The 18,588-nt window shown below is 37.6% G+C and overlaps 1 protein-coding gene across 1 annotated transcript in view; it reads right to left on the reverse strand.

Annotated features, from left to right (window-relative positions):
- Window positions 1-16,273, reverse strand: part of adam10a (ADAM metallopeptidase domain 10a) — a 21,678-nt gene extending 5,405 nt beyond the window's left edge. Inside the window, exons 1-8 of the mRNA XM_026378913.2 lie at window positions 15,908-16,273; window positions 11,637-11,787; window positions 6,430-6,548; window positions 5,365-5,523; window positions 2,942-3,042; window positions 2,375-2,533; window positions 2,083-2,175; window positions 1,704-1,887 (exon numbers count right to left, since the gene is read on the reverse strand). Of these exons, the coding sequence (XP_026234698.1) occupies window positions 1,704-1,887; window positions 2,083-2,175; window positions 2,375-2,533; window positions 2,942-3,042; window positions 5,365-5,523; window positions 6,430-6,548; window positions 11,637-11,787; window positions 15,908-15,959 (1,018 nt within the window). The 5' untranslated portion in view covers window positions 15,960-16,273. The remainder of the gene's footprint in view (window positions 1-1,703; window positions 1,888-2,082; window positions 2,176-2,374; window positions 2,534-2,941; window positions 3,043-5,364; window positions 5,524-6,429; window positions 6,549-11,636; window positions 11,788-15,907) is intronic.
- Between the last annotated feature and the right edge of the window lie 2,315 nt (window positions 16,274-18,588).

The following is an 18,588-nucleotide window of genomic DNA, read 5'->3' on the forward strand; positions in this document are numbered from 1 at the left end:
AAGAAGAACCTACAAGCTCATGTACACATTTTGAAATAATCGGACATAACTTCATCACCGAGGATCAGCCTTGATTATAACAAGTGAACCAAAACCACTGATGTACAGTTTATATATTCACTAGTTTCTATGTGTATATACTGTGAACATACTGTATATATAACCAAACAAAAAGTAAAGAATAAAGGTGAACATTGCCCAATGAAGTCAACTAATGTTGTGAAAAGTGAAAATAAAAGCTAAAAATCTATAAGCTGACATATTCTAAAAATTACATATTATAAATGTGCAGTATACAGGCCAACTAAGTTCAACATGTACAAATGATCCACTGTACTTCTTCTTCTTTTGACCACATACAGTTTAGTCCGTAACCACAGCTAATTAGAATCTGGATTTTACATCACAGCTTTCACATAGGTCTATCTTTCATACCACTTTAAATAAAAGTTTGCATGTACAGTAAATTGCGATCGCAACGATACGTAATGAAGTGACCTACCACACACAATTAAAAAAAATGTAAAAACAGCTTAAAATTTTAAAATGCAAATACCAAAAACAAGCACACTAGAAAACACTGGGCAATGCTGCAGTGCTGCTGCTGCTTCTCACAAAATCCATAAACACAGTGATTAGGAGCTTTTAGCCACAGAGAAACATGAGACCAAAGCACTTAAAGCAATAAAGAATATGCCCATTATGTGTATGTGTCCATGAGCATCACTGCATATTTTATGTCTGTATAATATTGTCTGTATGTCTCTGTAAGCCCTCCACATGTCGCTTGTGTCAACAACTGTACACATCTAATCGGACATACAGTACATTAGTTGTACTTGACCAACATCTCTGACAGCTGTTTTTTCTAGCCTCCCTTTGGTCAGTCACTACACAGCTCACTGCACCCATCTCTTCTCCCTCTCGTATCCTATACAGCTTTGCTAATATGCCCACATTGATTGTCTGAGGAAGTTTTGTTGTATTATTTATGTTGAGATAGTGGTGTCTAAGATTATTCAAAGGAAGATGGAGGCGAGCACACCATAAGAATATATACTTATTCATACATGTTGTATTTATAATCAAAGAGCCTGTTGCGCATAAGATATGATGACCATACACTGTTATGCAACAATCTATTGTCCCAGTCTTTTATGTAGTCATACTTAAATAGTAAGTTAACCTTTTCTCTCAAATAAGCTAATTTCTAAAAACAGCGACACTAATAAAAAAAAATATATATATAAACTATAACCTATAGTAAATGATTAGGGTTTGGTCTTACAGTTTCTTAGTAACACAGTCTAAACACGTTAAGATCTTTTAACACATTAGGAGACAAAACTTCACCAGCATCCCTGATGGTTTCAAATGTGAGCTACTTTCATACACGTGAGCTGATCATTGCATCAGCACACGGGCAGTTTACACTGCCTTTGGTTCAGATGCCATTTGTTCAAAGAGGCTGAACGCGGGTCTGAGTCAGTGAGAACCGAACTGAATGTCACTTCAGTCACATCTCGCTTTCAGTGTGAATTCCCAGTATCACATACATGTGTTCTAATCAGATAAGATACAGTGGTATCACAATACTAGAGCTGTGACATCCATGATTTCAAACAAGACTGACCTCGGCTTAACAGACTCTTGAAACTGAGTGGGTGTGTGTGTGTGTGTGTGTGTGTGTGTGTTAATCGAACCTGAGGGAGCTCCAACCCAAGCCAACCCAAGCACGCCATCATCAAAGTCCCTGTCAGTGAAGACGTAGGCCAGGCAGTAGTCATCATGGTTTTGTTCAGAGTTGAGCTCCAAAAACTTCTCCACTCCGATATTGGCAAAGCGAAAAGGATTACTTTTGTCCGTCTCTTCTTTGGTGGTATTTATCTGAAAGATACAATATTAAACAATTACAAAAGGCAAGTGAGAAAGGACAGAAGCCTCTACACTCATAGTAGCTGACAAAGCTTGAAGAAATTAAAAAGGTGTTTTCATGGGATGGGTTTTTGCCATAAAATGACAAATGTTCACACTACGGAATCGCCACAATGATACCACAAATTCACCTGAGATTCAACTCACCCTAATTCTTTTAACCATGAAGCTGATGTTTCGGATGCCCTTGAAGTCTGTGGCCTGGTAAATGGAGTCAATAGCTTTCACATGGCTGGAAATCTGTGGAGAAAGCAATGGATTGGATCACTAACAAAAAGATTACATCTTAATAGTTAGTTTCTTTGTTAGTTTATTTTACCACATAGAAGACACTAAACTTTTTTCAATCCCCTTCTCTGGAGAAAAGAAAACTGATGTCTACAGGAGGTGCAGACACAACAGCCTCCAGGCTTGTCTGCATGTATGTATGGTTGTATACCTGGGCAATGACGGCCTCTCTTGTGCCGTAGTATTTGAGGAAGAGATGGTCGGTCTGAATGAAGAGCTGGCAGGTATTTTTCTCTTTCCCAGCTGCCCTCTTCTTCCTCAGAATGACAGGGCCATGGGAGTGCTCCTCATCCTGTGCACTTTTCACCTTCTATACAAAAAACAATTATGCGGTTAAAAATAAAGGAGGCTAAAATGGATGGTTATTTGGAAGTCAGCAGTTGCTCATGAGCAAGTTTCAGTAAAAGACAAGACTTTCTACAATACACAGAAAGAAGGGATTTACTGTGCATTAAATTGGTGCATGTTTTTGTTTTCATCCAAAAACACCAAGAATAAATGTACACTGCCATCTTTAAAAACAATTCCTAATAATCAGTTTATAGATGGAACATGTGCATACCTCTGCTAAAAATAAACACGTTCTTAGTACTAGCATAACTTAGGATGGATATGAGGTAGGATGTTTTTAATCTCATGATCCTTCTCCATCTGGGTGTTTAATTATGAGCTGGGCGGAGGGGGGGAGGGCTTTGTCGTTTGTGATGCTGGCACTTACTTTGACTGGCTCTTCTACTGCAGATGCCTGGTACTTCTTCATCCTCTCAAACACAGAGTGGTCAGCGCAGCCACCCTCTGACCCATATTTATGAGGATAATCTGGCAGATAGGGAAGACAAAAGTGAGAGAGACTGAAGAGCTTACAAAGCATAATGTATCATTTCAGAATCAAGTGTGCTGGGTTGGAGGAGGTGAACGAGCGTGGCACAAGCTGCACGAATACCTACATTACATAAAGCTGAATGCGGGCTTTTCACTTTGCACAAGTATCGCCCTCTCCTTTATAGGTCTCTTTCAACTTCAACTTCTTTCAGAATCAGAATCCACTGTGCTCATATCTACACTTCACGCTGCATACAAAGTGACTGCAGTCCTCCATTTCAACAACATGTGAATCTGTGTCCCACAACAGCAAAACCATTTGCCAGCTGTCTTTAATGGACAAGTTAGGATTAGTCTTACAACATACACTCAATTGTAAGTTCATTAAGCAAACCTATGCACTCTAATACAACAGCCATGCAATAAATTGGTAATGAAGGTGAAAATGTTTCTGTATCTCTTAAGAAGATGCACAATAGTTTGTACAGTTGCTAAATTGTCCTGCATTATACGTAGGTATTAATGTCCTTTAGTGTGCCCCCATTGGTATAAACAAGGTGAACAGAATAATGGAAACCTGTTACTAAGTGAGAGAGGCAATACAATTCAATAGTATCAAAAACTACATCTTGCAAAATGGTTTTAACAAAATCAAACATTATGACTTTTATCAAGTATTAATTGTGGCATTGTTGTACCAGACTAGATTAGTTGTAATAGCATGTGCAATTAAACTGTCAACTCATGTGGGAGTGAGTGTGGAAGTAAATGGCAACCTGCAGGCTGTCATTTAGTATTATGTCTTTATGAGCCTAATAAGGGTCAGGGGCCAATACGCTAGATTATTTTCACAGTAACAAACAATACATGAGTGTGCTTCATAGATTTGTATCATTTTAAAGCATAGTTATATAAAATTTAATAAAGAAAAAAATTTTTTTAGGATGACTAGGTCTGCTAATACATAGACATATTCTCATGAACAGTTAGAAATTAATTGGTCACTTGCATCTGAGCAGCTTGCATTTACAAAATTAGTAAGCTCATTTATAGTGGTGCAGGACACCAGCCTGAATGTCTAGCAACCACTGCTGGACCTTCATTAAAGAGAACAGTCCCGTACTGGTTACTTGACTACACTGGCCACACACTGAAACAACGTATTCTGCCCCTAACAATGTGTTTTCAATTTTTTACAGAGAAAGAGGCCTTTGTCGTTACACTGAATGCCATCTCATTCAACTGCTAATCAAAAGGCTCTTGCATTTCAGAGAAGTAAAACAAGTTGCAAGAAAAGCCAAGAGTCAGTGAGGACTTTGTGTTTTATAAGTACCATTCATCTATTCTTCACTGATTCCTCATCACTGAAACAATATTTAAAACACAAACAAAAAACACAACTGTAAATTGATCTGTATGAAGATTAAAGATGTGTTAATGATGACGTCCTTTATCTAGTGGGAGGAGTGATACAAAGCTCTAAACAGTTGCCTTTTCACTCTTCAAGTTGGTCAGAGGCTATAAAAAGGTCCTTATTTCTTGTGTAGGAGTTTCACTTACCTCTATTCACCTGCAACTATTCACTGCACCAAAAGAACCTGTTTTTCTCCCTAGTTTTGCTTACATTTCCTGCAGCAGTTCAAAAGAATGCATGTGTGTGTTTGTGTGTTTCAGATAAGTAAACAACAGGACGGAGTATATTGGTGAGCCCAAGTCAGGGTGGGGTTCCTATCAGACTTACCGCCTTTGTCTCAAGTCAACAACCACACCTTGCCAGAAATCTACAGATTACTTCCAAACATTTTCAGAGTGCTCTGTTCTCGGGGAAGACTGACTTTCTTGGTTGTAGTGTGACCTTTAGCAATGGTTATGAGTAATGTCTTTGCAGTGCCATGCTCCAATCCTACCTTGAGCACAAATATTAAGCCCCTTAACTATGCACTGGGAAACAGAGCCAAATCCTGCTACTAGCAGTGTGTTCAACCTAATATTTTCTCTTTGTCTTGTTAGGGTAGTCCATCATCTCAACCCTCAGCTTCAACACTTTTATTATTTATTATTTATAATGCAAAAGCAAGGTTTTCCCCCAAATATATATTTCTACTAAAAATATAACACCTTTATAGTTTACAACATATTATCTAGTTTTCTGAATAACAGGATTAATTTAATGTTCTTTATCTGTAGTCAACTCATTTGTACAAAGGAAAAGTCTCCAACAAGGTACAAGTCAATGTGGGTCATTATATTAGGCTGGAAAGAGCAAAACCTTTCCTTTCTTGTCCAAAGCTTATTTGGACTTCAGCTATCTGTACTTACCGATGTCGTCCTCGTGATAGATGACAGAGTGGAAGGGCACATTCTTGTCCTGTAGGTATCTCTCTGAGGGTTCAACGTAATATGTTCCTTGGTGGGTTTTAATGAAGCCCTCAAATCGCCCATTGACCACAGAGCCATGGGTCAATGTGTCCTTTTCACCTGAAACACAGAGGAGATGGAAGGTAAACAGAGGCCAACAATACAATTTTTGGCTGTAAAGGATTTGAACTGATTATTAAAGTAATATTTTTATACTATATGTACAAAGAAAAATCTGTGGCCTGAATGTTCAAGCAGTTGAAAGGGTAGAAATGATCTGCTCAGAAATCATAGATACTGGTAGATACTGTTGTTTGCATGGACTATTGGTATTCTTTATTTGTTTTTTTGTCGTTTTATTGAGAGTAACCTCCCATGATTGCCCTGATTACATCCAAACTTTTACACACATTCACACTTAGACCCCTCCAGTACAAGCAGAGCCCGACCTGCTGGGGTGGTGGTGGTTGATGAGTGCTCTTGCAGCAAAATAAAACCAGTTTACAGTTTACATAACTCATCTCTATGACATTTGTGAGCTGAGAATAAGAATACTTATGATGTTGTCATCCTCAGTAAGAAAATGTATAATCTCTCAGATCCTCTATTCCCCGTTCTCTTTTTTTGCATGCACACGGTTCACAACAGGACAAACAGCCTTGTTTGTTCTCTTGTTTATCTAAACTCTGCTGGACGCAGGCAGCAGGAAAATGTCCAGGAAGGGAAGGGATCAAGAACGGAAGGAAGAACTGGATGAAAGGTAAAAGTGAGCCCAGTTGTAATGTGATAAACACTGTACAAAAACAACAATTTCTGTCACACACAAAGTAATAGAGAAATACTGTAGATAAAAAAATGTCCTTCACTTGAAATGTTTGAAAGACCATTGGAAAGTAATTCACTGTAGAAATGAAGTGATGACTTAATTTAACAGAAAAATAAAAATACCACAATTTGATAACAGACATTTCCTGTTAAGAAACCGTGTCTGCTCAGTGTGTGATGTGGGCAAGCAGCTGGACTTACCAAAGATTTCTCCACTGTAAATATGTGATGTATCAATGGGGGCATCATCTCCTGATACTTCAATGACAATATCTGGAGAAAATAAACCTGTATCCCTCCTCATCCGTAAGTTAAAATGCCTAAACAGAAAAATAACAGAAATGTCTGGTTAGCATTAGCACTGAACACCACATGAAAAACAGTGCTATGACACACGGGAAATGTAATACAGTCCCACTGACTGCTTCAACCTCAAATCCTCAACCCTGGCACTGTTCTCTTCATGCTCCTAATGCAGAGGTTTAATATAAAATATACACACTGCAAAGCTGACAGAGATAGCACAGAGGGAATTTAGCAGAAAATGCAGCATCACTTAAAGCACACATTTTTAGTGAGCTTCAGCATGCTGCTGTGCTGGGTGTTGCTCAGTGGGTTAGAAGAACACTTGGGTCATGAGAAAAAGCACATGAACATTTGTGCACAGCCTTAATACATTTTTCTGTAACTCTCTCGTTACCCATAACCGTATGCATCACATGAGGTGCATGTGAACCCCTAGCTTCACAGAGGGGGGTTGTATACTCCTCTGTGGAAAATTGACTAATAATAACATGGCTAGAGGTGTGAATGTTCTCATCACTCTCTCATTAAGAATCTGTTATAGACTGTAACAAATGAGTTTTATTGTGACAGCACAACTGACTGACAACTGACATCTAGATTAACTTTTTTTTGTTTTTTCAGTAACAGTTTTTAGTCACCTGCCCTCTTGTGATAGTACACACAAATGTCAACAAACATTATGCACTGTTAAGCAGAGATATATTTTTAAGGCACATCTGAGTAGTAGTCACTGTCCCAGTAGTAGTGATTTTAGGCCCTAAGCCAGGTTCTAAAAATTAGATCATACATTTTCCTAAACGCAACAAATAACATAATTCTGTTTGAATCCTCCTGTCTGTCACCCAGTGTGTAAGAAAGATTGCTGAAGTCCAAGCTAACATAATGGAACAGCATCACCAGGGTTATTTTCTCAAACTCTGAAAAACACCTTTCATAGCCACATTGGAAATAATACCATAATAAAACTCCTCTCACAGGACCGAGTATCATGAGCCAGGAGAGTAAACTTAATTCTGTGTAAAACTAGATTACTGTCCCTCTAAAGTCTGTGAACAGGCCAAGCTAGAGCCGTTTCCTCCTGACCAGTTCACTCATGTTTCATGCCATTGATTGATGACGACTGAGGTCATACAGTTCTGGAACATACATGTGTGTTTATGTGGACAACAGCTGTGGAGAGGTACAGTGTAACTATGATTACTACACTGCAGAAAAGAGTGCATGGAAACACTGACAAAGCAAAACATAGTGACACCTGAGCACAAGAGAGAAACACAGATGAATGTGGGGAGGAGTAGAATATGTTATAAGGAAAATGACTAGGGAGCAAAGGGTCAGATGCCAACCAGGATTTCCCTCTCCAGGATGACTCCTTAACCTGCACCTGTATTCTGTTTTCCTTCCGCTATTGGAACACTCATTTCACACACAACCTTCTTGTACTCAAGTAGACTACTGAATACATTCTCTAAAATGTACTTTCAATAAGTACTACACTAAGAAAACTATGTATTTTAAACAATATGAATGCAATGGCCTAATCCATATTCATGCAACAAACTCTCAAAGGTGAAAAAAAAAAAATGGAACAAAGTCTGCAATATGACCTACTCTTTGAAGTCAGCATTGTAACATAGGTCATGTGGCAATGGATTTCCCCTGTTGGTTATTCATTCTGACACACCTATCACAGTTCTTGGTCTCTCGCCCTATTATTAATCTACAACAATCAATACAACCCTATGAATTCATCTGTGCCCTATCACAAGCTCAGCTGCTAAATGTGAAACTTTATGTTTTTTACAATTCATATTACTAGCTAAATAAAAGAGAAATAGTGTATCTTTTTTAAGAGGCTAGGGCCTCTTAATTTAAATTAATAAATTAATACATATATACATACAACCAAAGACAAAAACAAGATTTAACCAACTGAAAGACGAAACAGAATCACTGCATCGCACTCCGGCTAAACGTTGCTGAGAGATAAACATACTTGCAGCAGACAGGAAGAAAGGTGGTTTAGGATTCAGTCAGTACTCCTCATCTCACAGAAGCAGCTGACTGATAAATTATTCAGACATATCTCAATTGCTGAACATACTGACTCAAGCTTCTGACAGTCACAGACTTTGCTCAGTAAGCAGGTCAGCTCAAAGATGTGCTGTGCCCATGAGCCATGCCTACAGAGATGGTGCATTATATACACTATGTATATACAACGTGCCTTTTTATAAAATGATAATATAAAGTGAGGTTACATTTCCTGGAAGAGCATCCTCTCTTGCATTGCTTTATGTTTTAATGGTCTAACTTATTGCAATGTGAATTTATAGGGGACCAACACTGTGTCTTCTTTACTTGCACAGAACTCTGGGAGCTCCACATGCTCTAGACAGGAAGCTAAACCACAAACTAACTCACAACTGTCTGATTTGTGCTAGGGGACGTTGTACAGACAGCATAGATTTTATCTGTGAAGAAACAGTTAAATTTAACAAAAACATTTTGGGCAGATCTAGAAAGGGTGCAGCTCATTGATGCTTAGCTAAAGCAGGTGTACTAGTGAAAGAAATACTCGAAACAGTCTTGGTACAATGCAGTACAATTCAGCAGCACCACAAACTACTTCTTCTTAAATGATAAGTTGAATCAACATATCTCTGTAACAGTTTCAATAAAAGCTAAATTTATCACCGTCATAAAGGGATGATCTATTGCAGGACTGCTGCACTGAAGGCATAAGCTGGTGCTTGTCTGCTTTTATGGCACCTCTTTGTAAAGAAGCCCGCCACAGAGACAACTGTCTGCCATGCACTGTACTGACACCTGATCCTGCCACAAATACTCATGTGAGTGGGCATAAACAAGAAAGATTTTACAACACAGCCATGCCTTGGGTTTTCACAGAAGGACGAGTGTGTGTCTACACACTTGTAACCTAACAATAGCACCACAACAGTCCACTAAAACCACAGCTAGTGAAATCTGTCACATTACAAAACAAAAACTTTACAGGTGAGATTTATTTCAAGATTATGACATTGACTTGTAATCTGTGCAGTGCTATCTCTTTATTCTCTGCTACTTAAAGCATCCATGACTATTTGTTTTTACAAAATACTTTTTCCTCTTTAGGTACTGATCTTTTTCACACACTGAAAAAGATCATGATGTATGTCACTGCGATTACCTCACCAAAACAGTAACCAGCTGTTTAAATGACAGGAAGAAACACAAAAGCACAGGAAAAAGATTTGTTTGAGACAGTCTTGATAACCTACAACAGATAACACGGGTGATGCCTGAGAAAACAGTGCTGCAGAGATTAATTGTTAAGCGTTTCAATGGACTATCAAATGACAGCAGTAAAAAAAAGGGCAGATAAAAATGAGAGCAACACAGAAAATGACAAATGGTAAGACTTGTGTTTGTTTGCACATGTATCTCTGTGAATAACAAATAGATGCCATGTGTGTATAAATTTAAGGTGGCATCACACAAACTTCTATTGCAGATGATCTAAGACAAATCAGCTAGTGCACATTTTCTATGTCATGTGTTGAGGCCCTATGTAGTGCTAAGCTGGAGTCTAGTAAGTCAAATGCAAGCACGAGGCCGAATGGACAAGAGAAATCTTTGAACCATGTCTTCAGTTTCTTGTAGTATCTACAGTATTTGAGTCACAAATTATTCAACTGTATAATTTAATCACTCAATGTTTTAAAGTAAACTTTGTATTAGGAATAAATACTTAATGTAAAAGAAAAACAATACAACAACATATTTGCGAAGGAAAACACTTACAATCAACTGCAAAATCAGCTTTTGCTTTCAATGTTAACACCTTCCTGTGTGAAATCATTCATCTGTTACAAAATGGTGGAACACTTTTCAACAGGACAGCTTCAGTGGGAGGTACTCTCTCCGTTCAGAATTTGCAAACATTTTATTCATGCACATTCTATCACAGCCTTCAGAAAATTTGACAAAATCTCAGTTGGTACAAAACTGAAAACATTTTTGTTCCTGAAATGTTACCACAACAGCGGTGGCACCATTGAACTCAGACAACTTGGCTTTGACAAGGGCTCATCTCAAATTACAGGTTATTTAAAACAGAATCGGAAAGAGGTGGAAGAACACACGGAGACTCCACTGGCAGAGAAAAATAAAAAAGGTAAAGGATTTAATTACAGCTTGCAATAATGTGAGTCTTAATAACCAGGTTCCCTCACTGCTCTTTTATACGTGTATACCAAGGTCAACGATCTTCCGTTAAATTTTTACTTTAATTCTTTTTCAATGGCGCTCCAACACGATATAATTTTCAAGTGTCACATGTTATGGTGACACTTGAAAATAGTAATGGTAATTGTTATTCTTTCTTTAGCTAAAGTTTCCATGAAGAGATGGTTCAATAAGGAAGAAGTATAACCAAGTCATAAATGATGTCATATCTAATGGCCCTAGAATAACTGAAGTTACATTTCCATATGGCAGATACTGAATATAACCTTGTGGTGATGACATGCTAAGTAAAAATAATCCATCTACTGCAGCAGTTAATGTGACATATGACAAAATAGTTGTGATAGTAAAGGGGCACTACACCCCTGTTCAAAGTTTTGTCAATTAGGATTTAAGAGTTTTCTTCAGCTAAATTCTGAGGCCCCTCCCCTCCCAAATTTAACGTGATAGACCTGGGTTTTGGGATTATTATGTAAAGTATAAGGTGGCAAGTATAACAGCGGTTGCCAAGTAAGCTAATAGCATATATTTGGTGGCAAGTTGATTCTACAATGTCTATAAGCAACTCATTTCTCTTGTTTACCTGGTTAAAGTACTGTAACTGTGACATTTTACCATTATGTGACAGTTACCGTGCTGTTGATGTGTCTTTCTGTTACACAACCTTCTCACACAGCCCAATGAAGAAGTGCTTAATTGATTCGTAGGTTTAGATTATAATATTGTCTATAATCTATAATAGAGTGCAATATTCACACATAACTGTCAAAAAACAACCTCAAGCAGCATTGTTATAGATTAAGTTGAAAAACACAGAGGGAACGGATAAGTAAAGAGGAGAGCAAACTGACCTTCCATGTGCATGGAAATCCAGGTGCACGGTCCTGTCTTGAGGAGAAAGTGCCCTCTTTGCTCTCTGATGACTCTTGTGCAGGGATTCTGTGTCATATGATAAACCTTCATAATGGCGAATATATTTGTTCAAGGGATTCCCAAAGTGACCTGCAAGAGAGTTGAATAGCTCATCAATATTTATAAACAAACATCTGATGCAGGACAAGAGAAGCCACCTTTTAATTTGATGTTTTACTATGATTTGTTGTTCACTGAATGTATTTCAATCTCATACACAATTTGACCAATATAACAAAAGATATATTTTCACTTGCTATGGGAGCCCTCTTATGCACATTATGCAATCAGCAGGTAAAAACATGCACATTATGCAATCAGCAGGTAAACAATTATACATGTGAAGAGATCTACAGGAAGATCCACAAAACTTTGACCAATAGGTCTTTTGTACAAGAAGCATTTTGATCTGTCATGGTGTTTCAGGTCATGCCAGCATGCACAATACCAGAATCCTAAATTTAAAGTAGCGAAATGGAATTCTGCCATCACCAATTTGATTGTTTAGGTGTGCTTTTTCTGTTCTTAAAAGCTTAAAAGTCTACAGTATGTAGGCTGGTTGGGATAACAGAGATGAATCTCTGCAATGGTGGCCAGCTGTAGTACGAGCAGTCACTCACTAGATGTGCTTAATGGGCTTATTCAGCTTATTGACGTAACCCCGCAGAGGTAATCCTGCCAGCTTTCATAGTGACCGTTTTCTTTGTTCTTTTCACAAAGACAAAGAAAGTGGGCAGTTTAAAGCACAAGTGAGCACATGATGCACATCAGGTGACTGAGGTTCTGTTTCAGTAGTACTGTATGTCATTGTGTGAGCCCAGTGACTCAATTGGTTGCAGGCTGTTTAAATGCTAATCTACATTCCAAGGCAACAAAGAATTCTACTAAATATCTGTCTGTAGTTTTGGTTTAGAAAACAGAAAACTCTGCTATGAGCTATTAAAGCAGTCATTAGAAATTATTTCATTAGCAAGGGCTCCATTAAAAAAAATGTTTTTAAGGAAAAGAAAAATACACATCTCACTGTTCAAATGAATAAAATACCATGTGATCCACCTGTATTTTTACTATGCCTTTTTTGTTCAGTGTAGGGCTTCCCTGTAGTAGGAGTCCCTATTCCCCAAAAAGGGAGAGGCTGTACAAGGCTGTGACTAGTAGAAACTTGTCTAAGAATGCAGAAAGGAAATATTGCAGTAATCAGCTTCTTTTGCGTGTGTGTACCAAACTAAATAATGACAGCAAAGTAAACGGAACCAACAACCAGCCTGAATAACAACATGAGTTTAAAGGTGAGAACCCGAGGCAGCGCTTAATCAGGGAACATGTTGATTTTGTTCAAAAACAAACACTGCAAAGATCGGCCTTCCTGGTAGGACATGACAACCTCATTAATATGTAGTAACGTGACTGGACAAAGCTGATTCCTCAATATGCCATTGCTTGCATAATAATTTAGCACATTGTGCATTATTGCATTTCTACTCACATTATAAACACAAAACTCACAAAATAAAGAAAACCTAACACTGCAACGCGTTGGATCTACATACACAAAACACACACATCACATAGAGGTTAGTCATAACTAAGAGTGAGATAAAGAACATACAATATGGAATGCTGCTTTACATGAGGTAAAGGTCTGTCACTGATAAAATGCTATTTGTTTGTCCAGCCTGTCATAGAAGGGAAAAGGCAAATCCAGACAAGCCAAACAAAGTTGGCAAAGAAATGACAGGGCAATTAGAGGATAAAATAATCAGATGCATGACGATAACATCATCTACAGACTTGTAAGTGGTAATAGCAAAATTTTCTGTGGTGATAGCAAAAAAACTGGCAGTCAATTTGGCTGTAAAGGCTGCGTCATCATGATTTCAGTACTCTGTTTGAGCCTCAAGTACGAGACGTGAAACTGCTGACATGAACGGAAGAGGAGGTAACAGTATGGAACAAAACAAATCTGAGTGTTGCACTGCCAGGTATGCTAGGTGGAGACAGGCTGGCTAACATGACACATCAGAAACCCCATAGCTCAGGGAGACTTGAATGTCGCTCTGCAACATTGTGCATCAAAGAGTGCTGAAAAAAAAACAGTGAATGAATCAGTTGTAAGCTATAGGAATCAAAACACTGAATTTTTTCTAAGTCCTTACAAATAAAACATTCTCAATACCTTTTCCTGCTTGGCTGTCATACTGATTAATAAATTTTGGGGAAGTGAGTGGTTTTGTAGAGCCTAGCAACCTGAAGGAGACAGGAGAACATATTTTCTCACCTCTCCTATCCCCCACATTCACATCGGTGCAACTCCAGCACCAATGTGTTTCCGTCTAGTCAACAAATGCAAGGTGAAAGTAGAGAAAGGGTAAAGCTTTCTCACTTAAACAACACACGTCTTCTAGCACCACTACAGAAAAAAAAATTACTTTGTTTGCCGAACTGCCAGGCAGCATATAAAAAGTGATGTTGCTGCACTCTGCCTGTAAAAAAACAACTATGGTTTTTGACGCATACAGTTAATTTGCGTACAGTGTAAGCACCATGAAACATATCTGAAACAAGCACTTCCACTCGACAACATGTGGAGTTTGAGAACAAATGCTCCATCAACAAAAACAGCATTTTCCTGGAAGACCAAGTCTATATGCAGCACTTAACGCTGACGTCCTAAAAATGATCAAGCTTATCATCAATGCTTAAATGCAGACTAGGAACTAAAAATTGGCCAAAAATGTATTAATACCAGCAAAACAACAACCAAGCTCTGCACCAGCGTGCAAACATGCATGCTAACAAAGTGAAACAACTGAATAAAGCAAAACAGAGAGTTGGATTTCCTGCCATGGTTGCCATGAGGTTTCAGCTCAATCTGTTTCAATCATGTTTTGTTTTGGTTAGATTTAGAAAACTATGATGATTATCTACATTTATTGACAAAAACTACAACACTGAAAACAAGGTTTTGTCTCCATCAAAACAGTCCTGAAAGAGACAATATGGCTACTACTTTGGCACTTTGTTAGAGGGTTTCTTGGTTAAGTACTACAAAGTGCTTGTTGATGCGCCAAGTCATTTCCACGAACTGTGATCGTCATATCACCACTTCTAGTGTGAGTAACGCAATTCAGGCAGCTTGTTACTCATCTTTCCTAAGATGATGAAAAGGGTTTTGAGCTCTCTGACACTATGGGGTTTGCTGATGTAAACATTACTGGCAAAGCAGACAAACTTCCAGTTAATGTCATTACACGCCAGTAGTGGAAACATTCAGTGTTTAAGTAACAAAGCACCTTTGTTTGAGTACTGCACTTAAATACATGTTTAAATACTTGTATTTTAATGGAATATTTTCATTTTGTTACTTTTATACCACTACAATTCAGAATTAAGTATTCAACCTGTCCTGCCACTGTATGTCAGTACAAAAAGTTATTAAAAAGCTACATATATTTAAGCCATTTATTTTACTAATTACTATAAATTCAATTTGCCATAAAATAATGAAAATTAACGGACACTGTTTAAAGTTTGTCAAACAAATCTAGACTTTGACATTTATGTTATCAAACGCTCTAAATTCAGTGGTGTTTCTTAGTTTAGTACTTTAGGTACATTTCACAGCATGTCCTTCTATTGTCAGTGAGGTATTTCTTAGCACAGAGTTTAACATTACAGCTCTGCAGCTGGCGAACGGAGCCAGTATCTGTCAAAGGTTGTAGTACATCACAAATATAACACTGTCTACGTAAATATCATGTTTAATATACGCTTGCCATTGTACCTGAAGGAACACTAGTTGTTATTAAATTAAACTAACATTAATGACCTGTTCTTGTAACGTTACAAGCTGTAAACACTGCAGTGTTTATGCTAACTTACCCCCTCCCTTCAACTGTCTGTTTGATGAACGTTAGAGTAACGTAAACTAGTTAACCACTTACTAACTGCTAAAAACACACAGTAGTTTATATTAGAGTACTTAACTTGTAGAAGACAAACTGAGTTATGCTGATACCCAGTTAAAACAGGCATATCGCTAACCTGGGTTGGCGATATGAAGTATAAACACCTAACGTTAGCGTTAGCTAGCGTTAGCTAACGTTAGCGAGTTAGAAAGCCAGAGTACAGCTGCCTGATCCGATTAGAGCTAGCTCCACTGACGGTCACCGGACACTCTCAATTCCCCGTGAATCAATGACAAACTTACCTGCTATATCATGAAGGCAGCAAAACATGAGAAACAGTTTCAGAAATACCATATCGAAAATGTCTGTAAGCCCAGTAAACTAGCTAAGCCGCCAAGCGACACCGCTGATCGCTCCTTCTTTCGCTTTCTTTCGCTTAAAGGTATCGCCGCCCTTCCTCGTTAGCTGGCTCCCATCCCAAACACCGGCTCTGACTGCCTCGAGTTGAACCGCCACAGGCAGACAGATAGAGCCGAGCAGGCCCTCCTCCCTTCCGGCGTGTTGTGCCAACAGAGAGTAGACACACCCATCTCTTCTGTCGAGCGGATCGAAACACCAGAGACTAATTATTCTCTAAACCACCGTTTAGATTTGCACAAGGCGACAAAACATTGTGGTGCAAGTGTCTCGACTGTCGGCCTGAAACAACCACAAGGTTTAAAACACTATTTCAAGAGATCGGGCTGCAAGTTGTTCACTTCCGCAAAGTGCTGCGCTGTTTTTTTATGTGGTGAGGTTACATGGAGGAGAAAAAGTAAGCAGTGACAGATAGTGGAGGCAAAAATAGAGAAATGCAATGTAAATACATCATCTAATATAATACAAACTACTATTAATTAAAACAGGGAAGTTCATATACATCCAATGCATCAAGTTTGAAGCATTTTTTCTTAATTACTCATGTTAACAGTACAATTTATTAATGATTTTTAATTAATTAATTACAATTAGAATATATAAAGTGTAATGGCACCAACATTAACTCATAAAAGATCTTCAGGTACACATGTAGATACAACTTAATTTTAAGTTGTGTCAAATAATGTCACTTTTATCTGGTACATTTTAAAAAAATACGCATACAGTTGTATAAATACACATATTTAAAAACTCTTCAAAAACTTCTCTAAAAAGTACTCCACTACTAGAAGAAGTACCACTTCCAGTTCTTTACTAAAGTAGTACTAAGTACATGTTTTAAAATGTACTTATCATGCAAAGGTACAACTAAGACAACAATGTACTTTAGGCAGAATCAAATTTGATTCTGTTGATAACATACATGTGCAGATCGAGGCCAGATTTACTCAAAAACCTTAAAAGGTAAAAAACAGCAATGGCAATAAAATAATAAAAAAGGCAACAAATGATTATTTTCCTATAAAGAGATAATGCTATAAGCAGTAAAGGTGGAGTTCATTGTACAGTACTTTATAACCTACATCTGCAAAAACGAACTAATATAGTAACTAAAGCGGTCAAATAAAGTTCTCTGGGAAGCCCCACTACCTACACCTGAAAAAGTAAAACCAAATACTAAAAGTAAAGTAGGCTACAAGTACCTCAAAACTGTACTTAACTATAGTAGGCTACAAGTACCTCAAAACTGTACTTAACTATAGTAGGCTACAAGTACCTCAAAACTGTACTTAACTATAGTAGGCTACATGAGCTCATATGTATTTGCTCTTTTTTTTTTTAAATTTTGGTTTCTGATACTATGACCTGCTTTATTGCAGACAACATAAGAGCCAACATTCACAATACCACAGTGCTGGAACCCGGTGACCTTAAAGAGTGCAACCATTTTTACATTTGTATCTGTTACACCTGTGCATTTGATGCTACCACAATATAACATACATGCTGTGAGCAAAACCATCTGTAAGGTTAGAAACTGATAAATGGTGCCATGTACATTCCAATAAAAGGCTGCCTTTCTCTGACAATGGCAATTTTGTATTAAAACTGACATTTATTACACAAATACATATAGTACAATAAAATTGGTAAAAGAAAATGAAATCAAACAAGATATGTATTTTTTAATAAATTAATAAAAAAAATGCAAAATAGTGGCAATGAAGTATTCTAACAAGAATGAAGTCATCAAGTGCTAGACAGCAGGAAGATCTTTCTTAAAAGATCACTTTGCTATGGATTTCCTGGTTTGGTTTCCTTTGTCAACCACAAAGTCAAGTCAAGTGTTTGACTTCACCGTGAACTAAATTAATTTGTTAAAGCCTACTGTGTCTTTTTATGACACCAGCAGATACATTAAAATGAATTGTTTTAAAACATTCTTACCAAAGTTCTTAGCACCATGCACTTAGCAATTGGGAGCGACAGTGATAAATAATACACATGGTTATTGTTCTCAGTATCCTCTTATCCATTTGGTATAGTTGTATCTGCCGTTCTGCACCCACAGAAGGTCAAGTGTCCTGTCAGCAGCGTAAAATCTGTATTATCTGTATCAAAAATACATACATTTCCAAAAGGTTTTACACAGTAGTTTTAAATGATTGATTCAAACCTATTTACTGAATCGCACAGTCAGAGTACCAATTAATAACAGCAACAACAATGCCTAGAGGCATTTTTATTGAAAAGGCATCCTGTATAACTCTGCAAAGCTCTACAGAAATAGAGTAGGAGAGAAAGAGAGTAGCATTCAAAACCAAGAGACATGCCTCACTAAAATAAAAATAAAAAATAAAATGAAAAGTTTAAAAAAAAACAATTTTAACCTTTAGTGTTTGCAGCATTTTGCTGCCGCCCAGTGATTGTAAAATGTTATTACATGTACATTGATCAGACCCGTCAAATGGAACCATTATCACCTTGGGTGCAGCAAGTTTGGAAATAGCTAAAAAAAAAAAGGAATAGTGATAATAGGGTGGAGAGACAGAACCACCTCATT

The sequence above is a fragment of the Anabas testudineus genome, chromosome 3 (genome assembly GCF_900324465.2).
Source record: "Anabas testudineus chromosome 3, fAnaTes1.2, whole genome shotgun sequence".
NCBI classification, from domain to species: domain Eukaryota; kingdom Metazoa; phylum Chordata; class Actinopteri; order Anabantiformes; family Anabantidae; genus Anabas; species Anabas testudineus.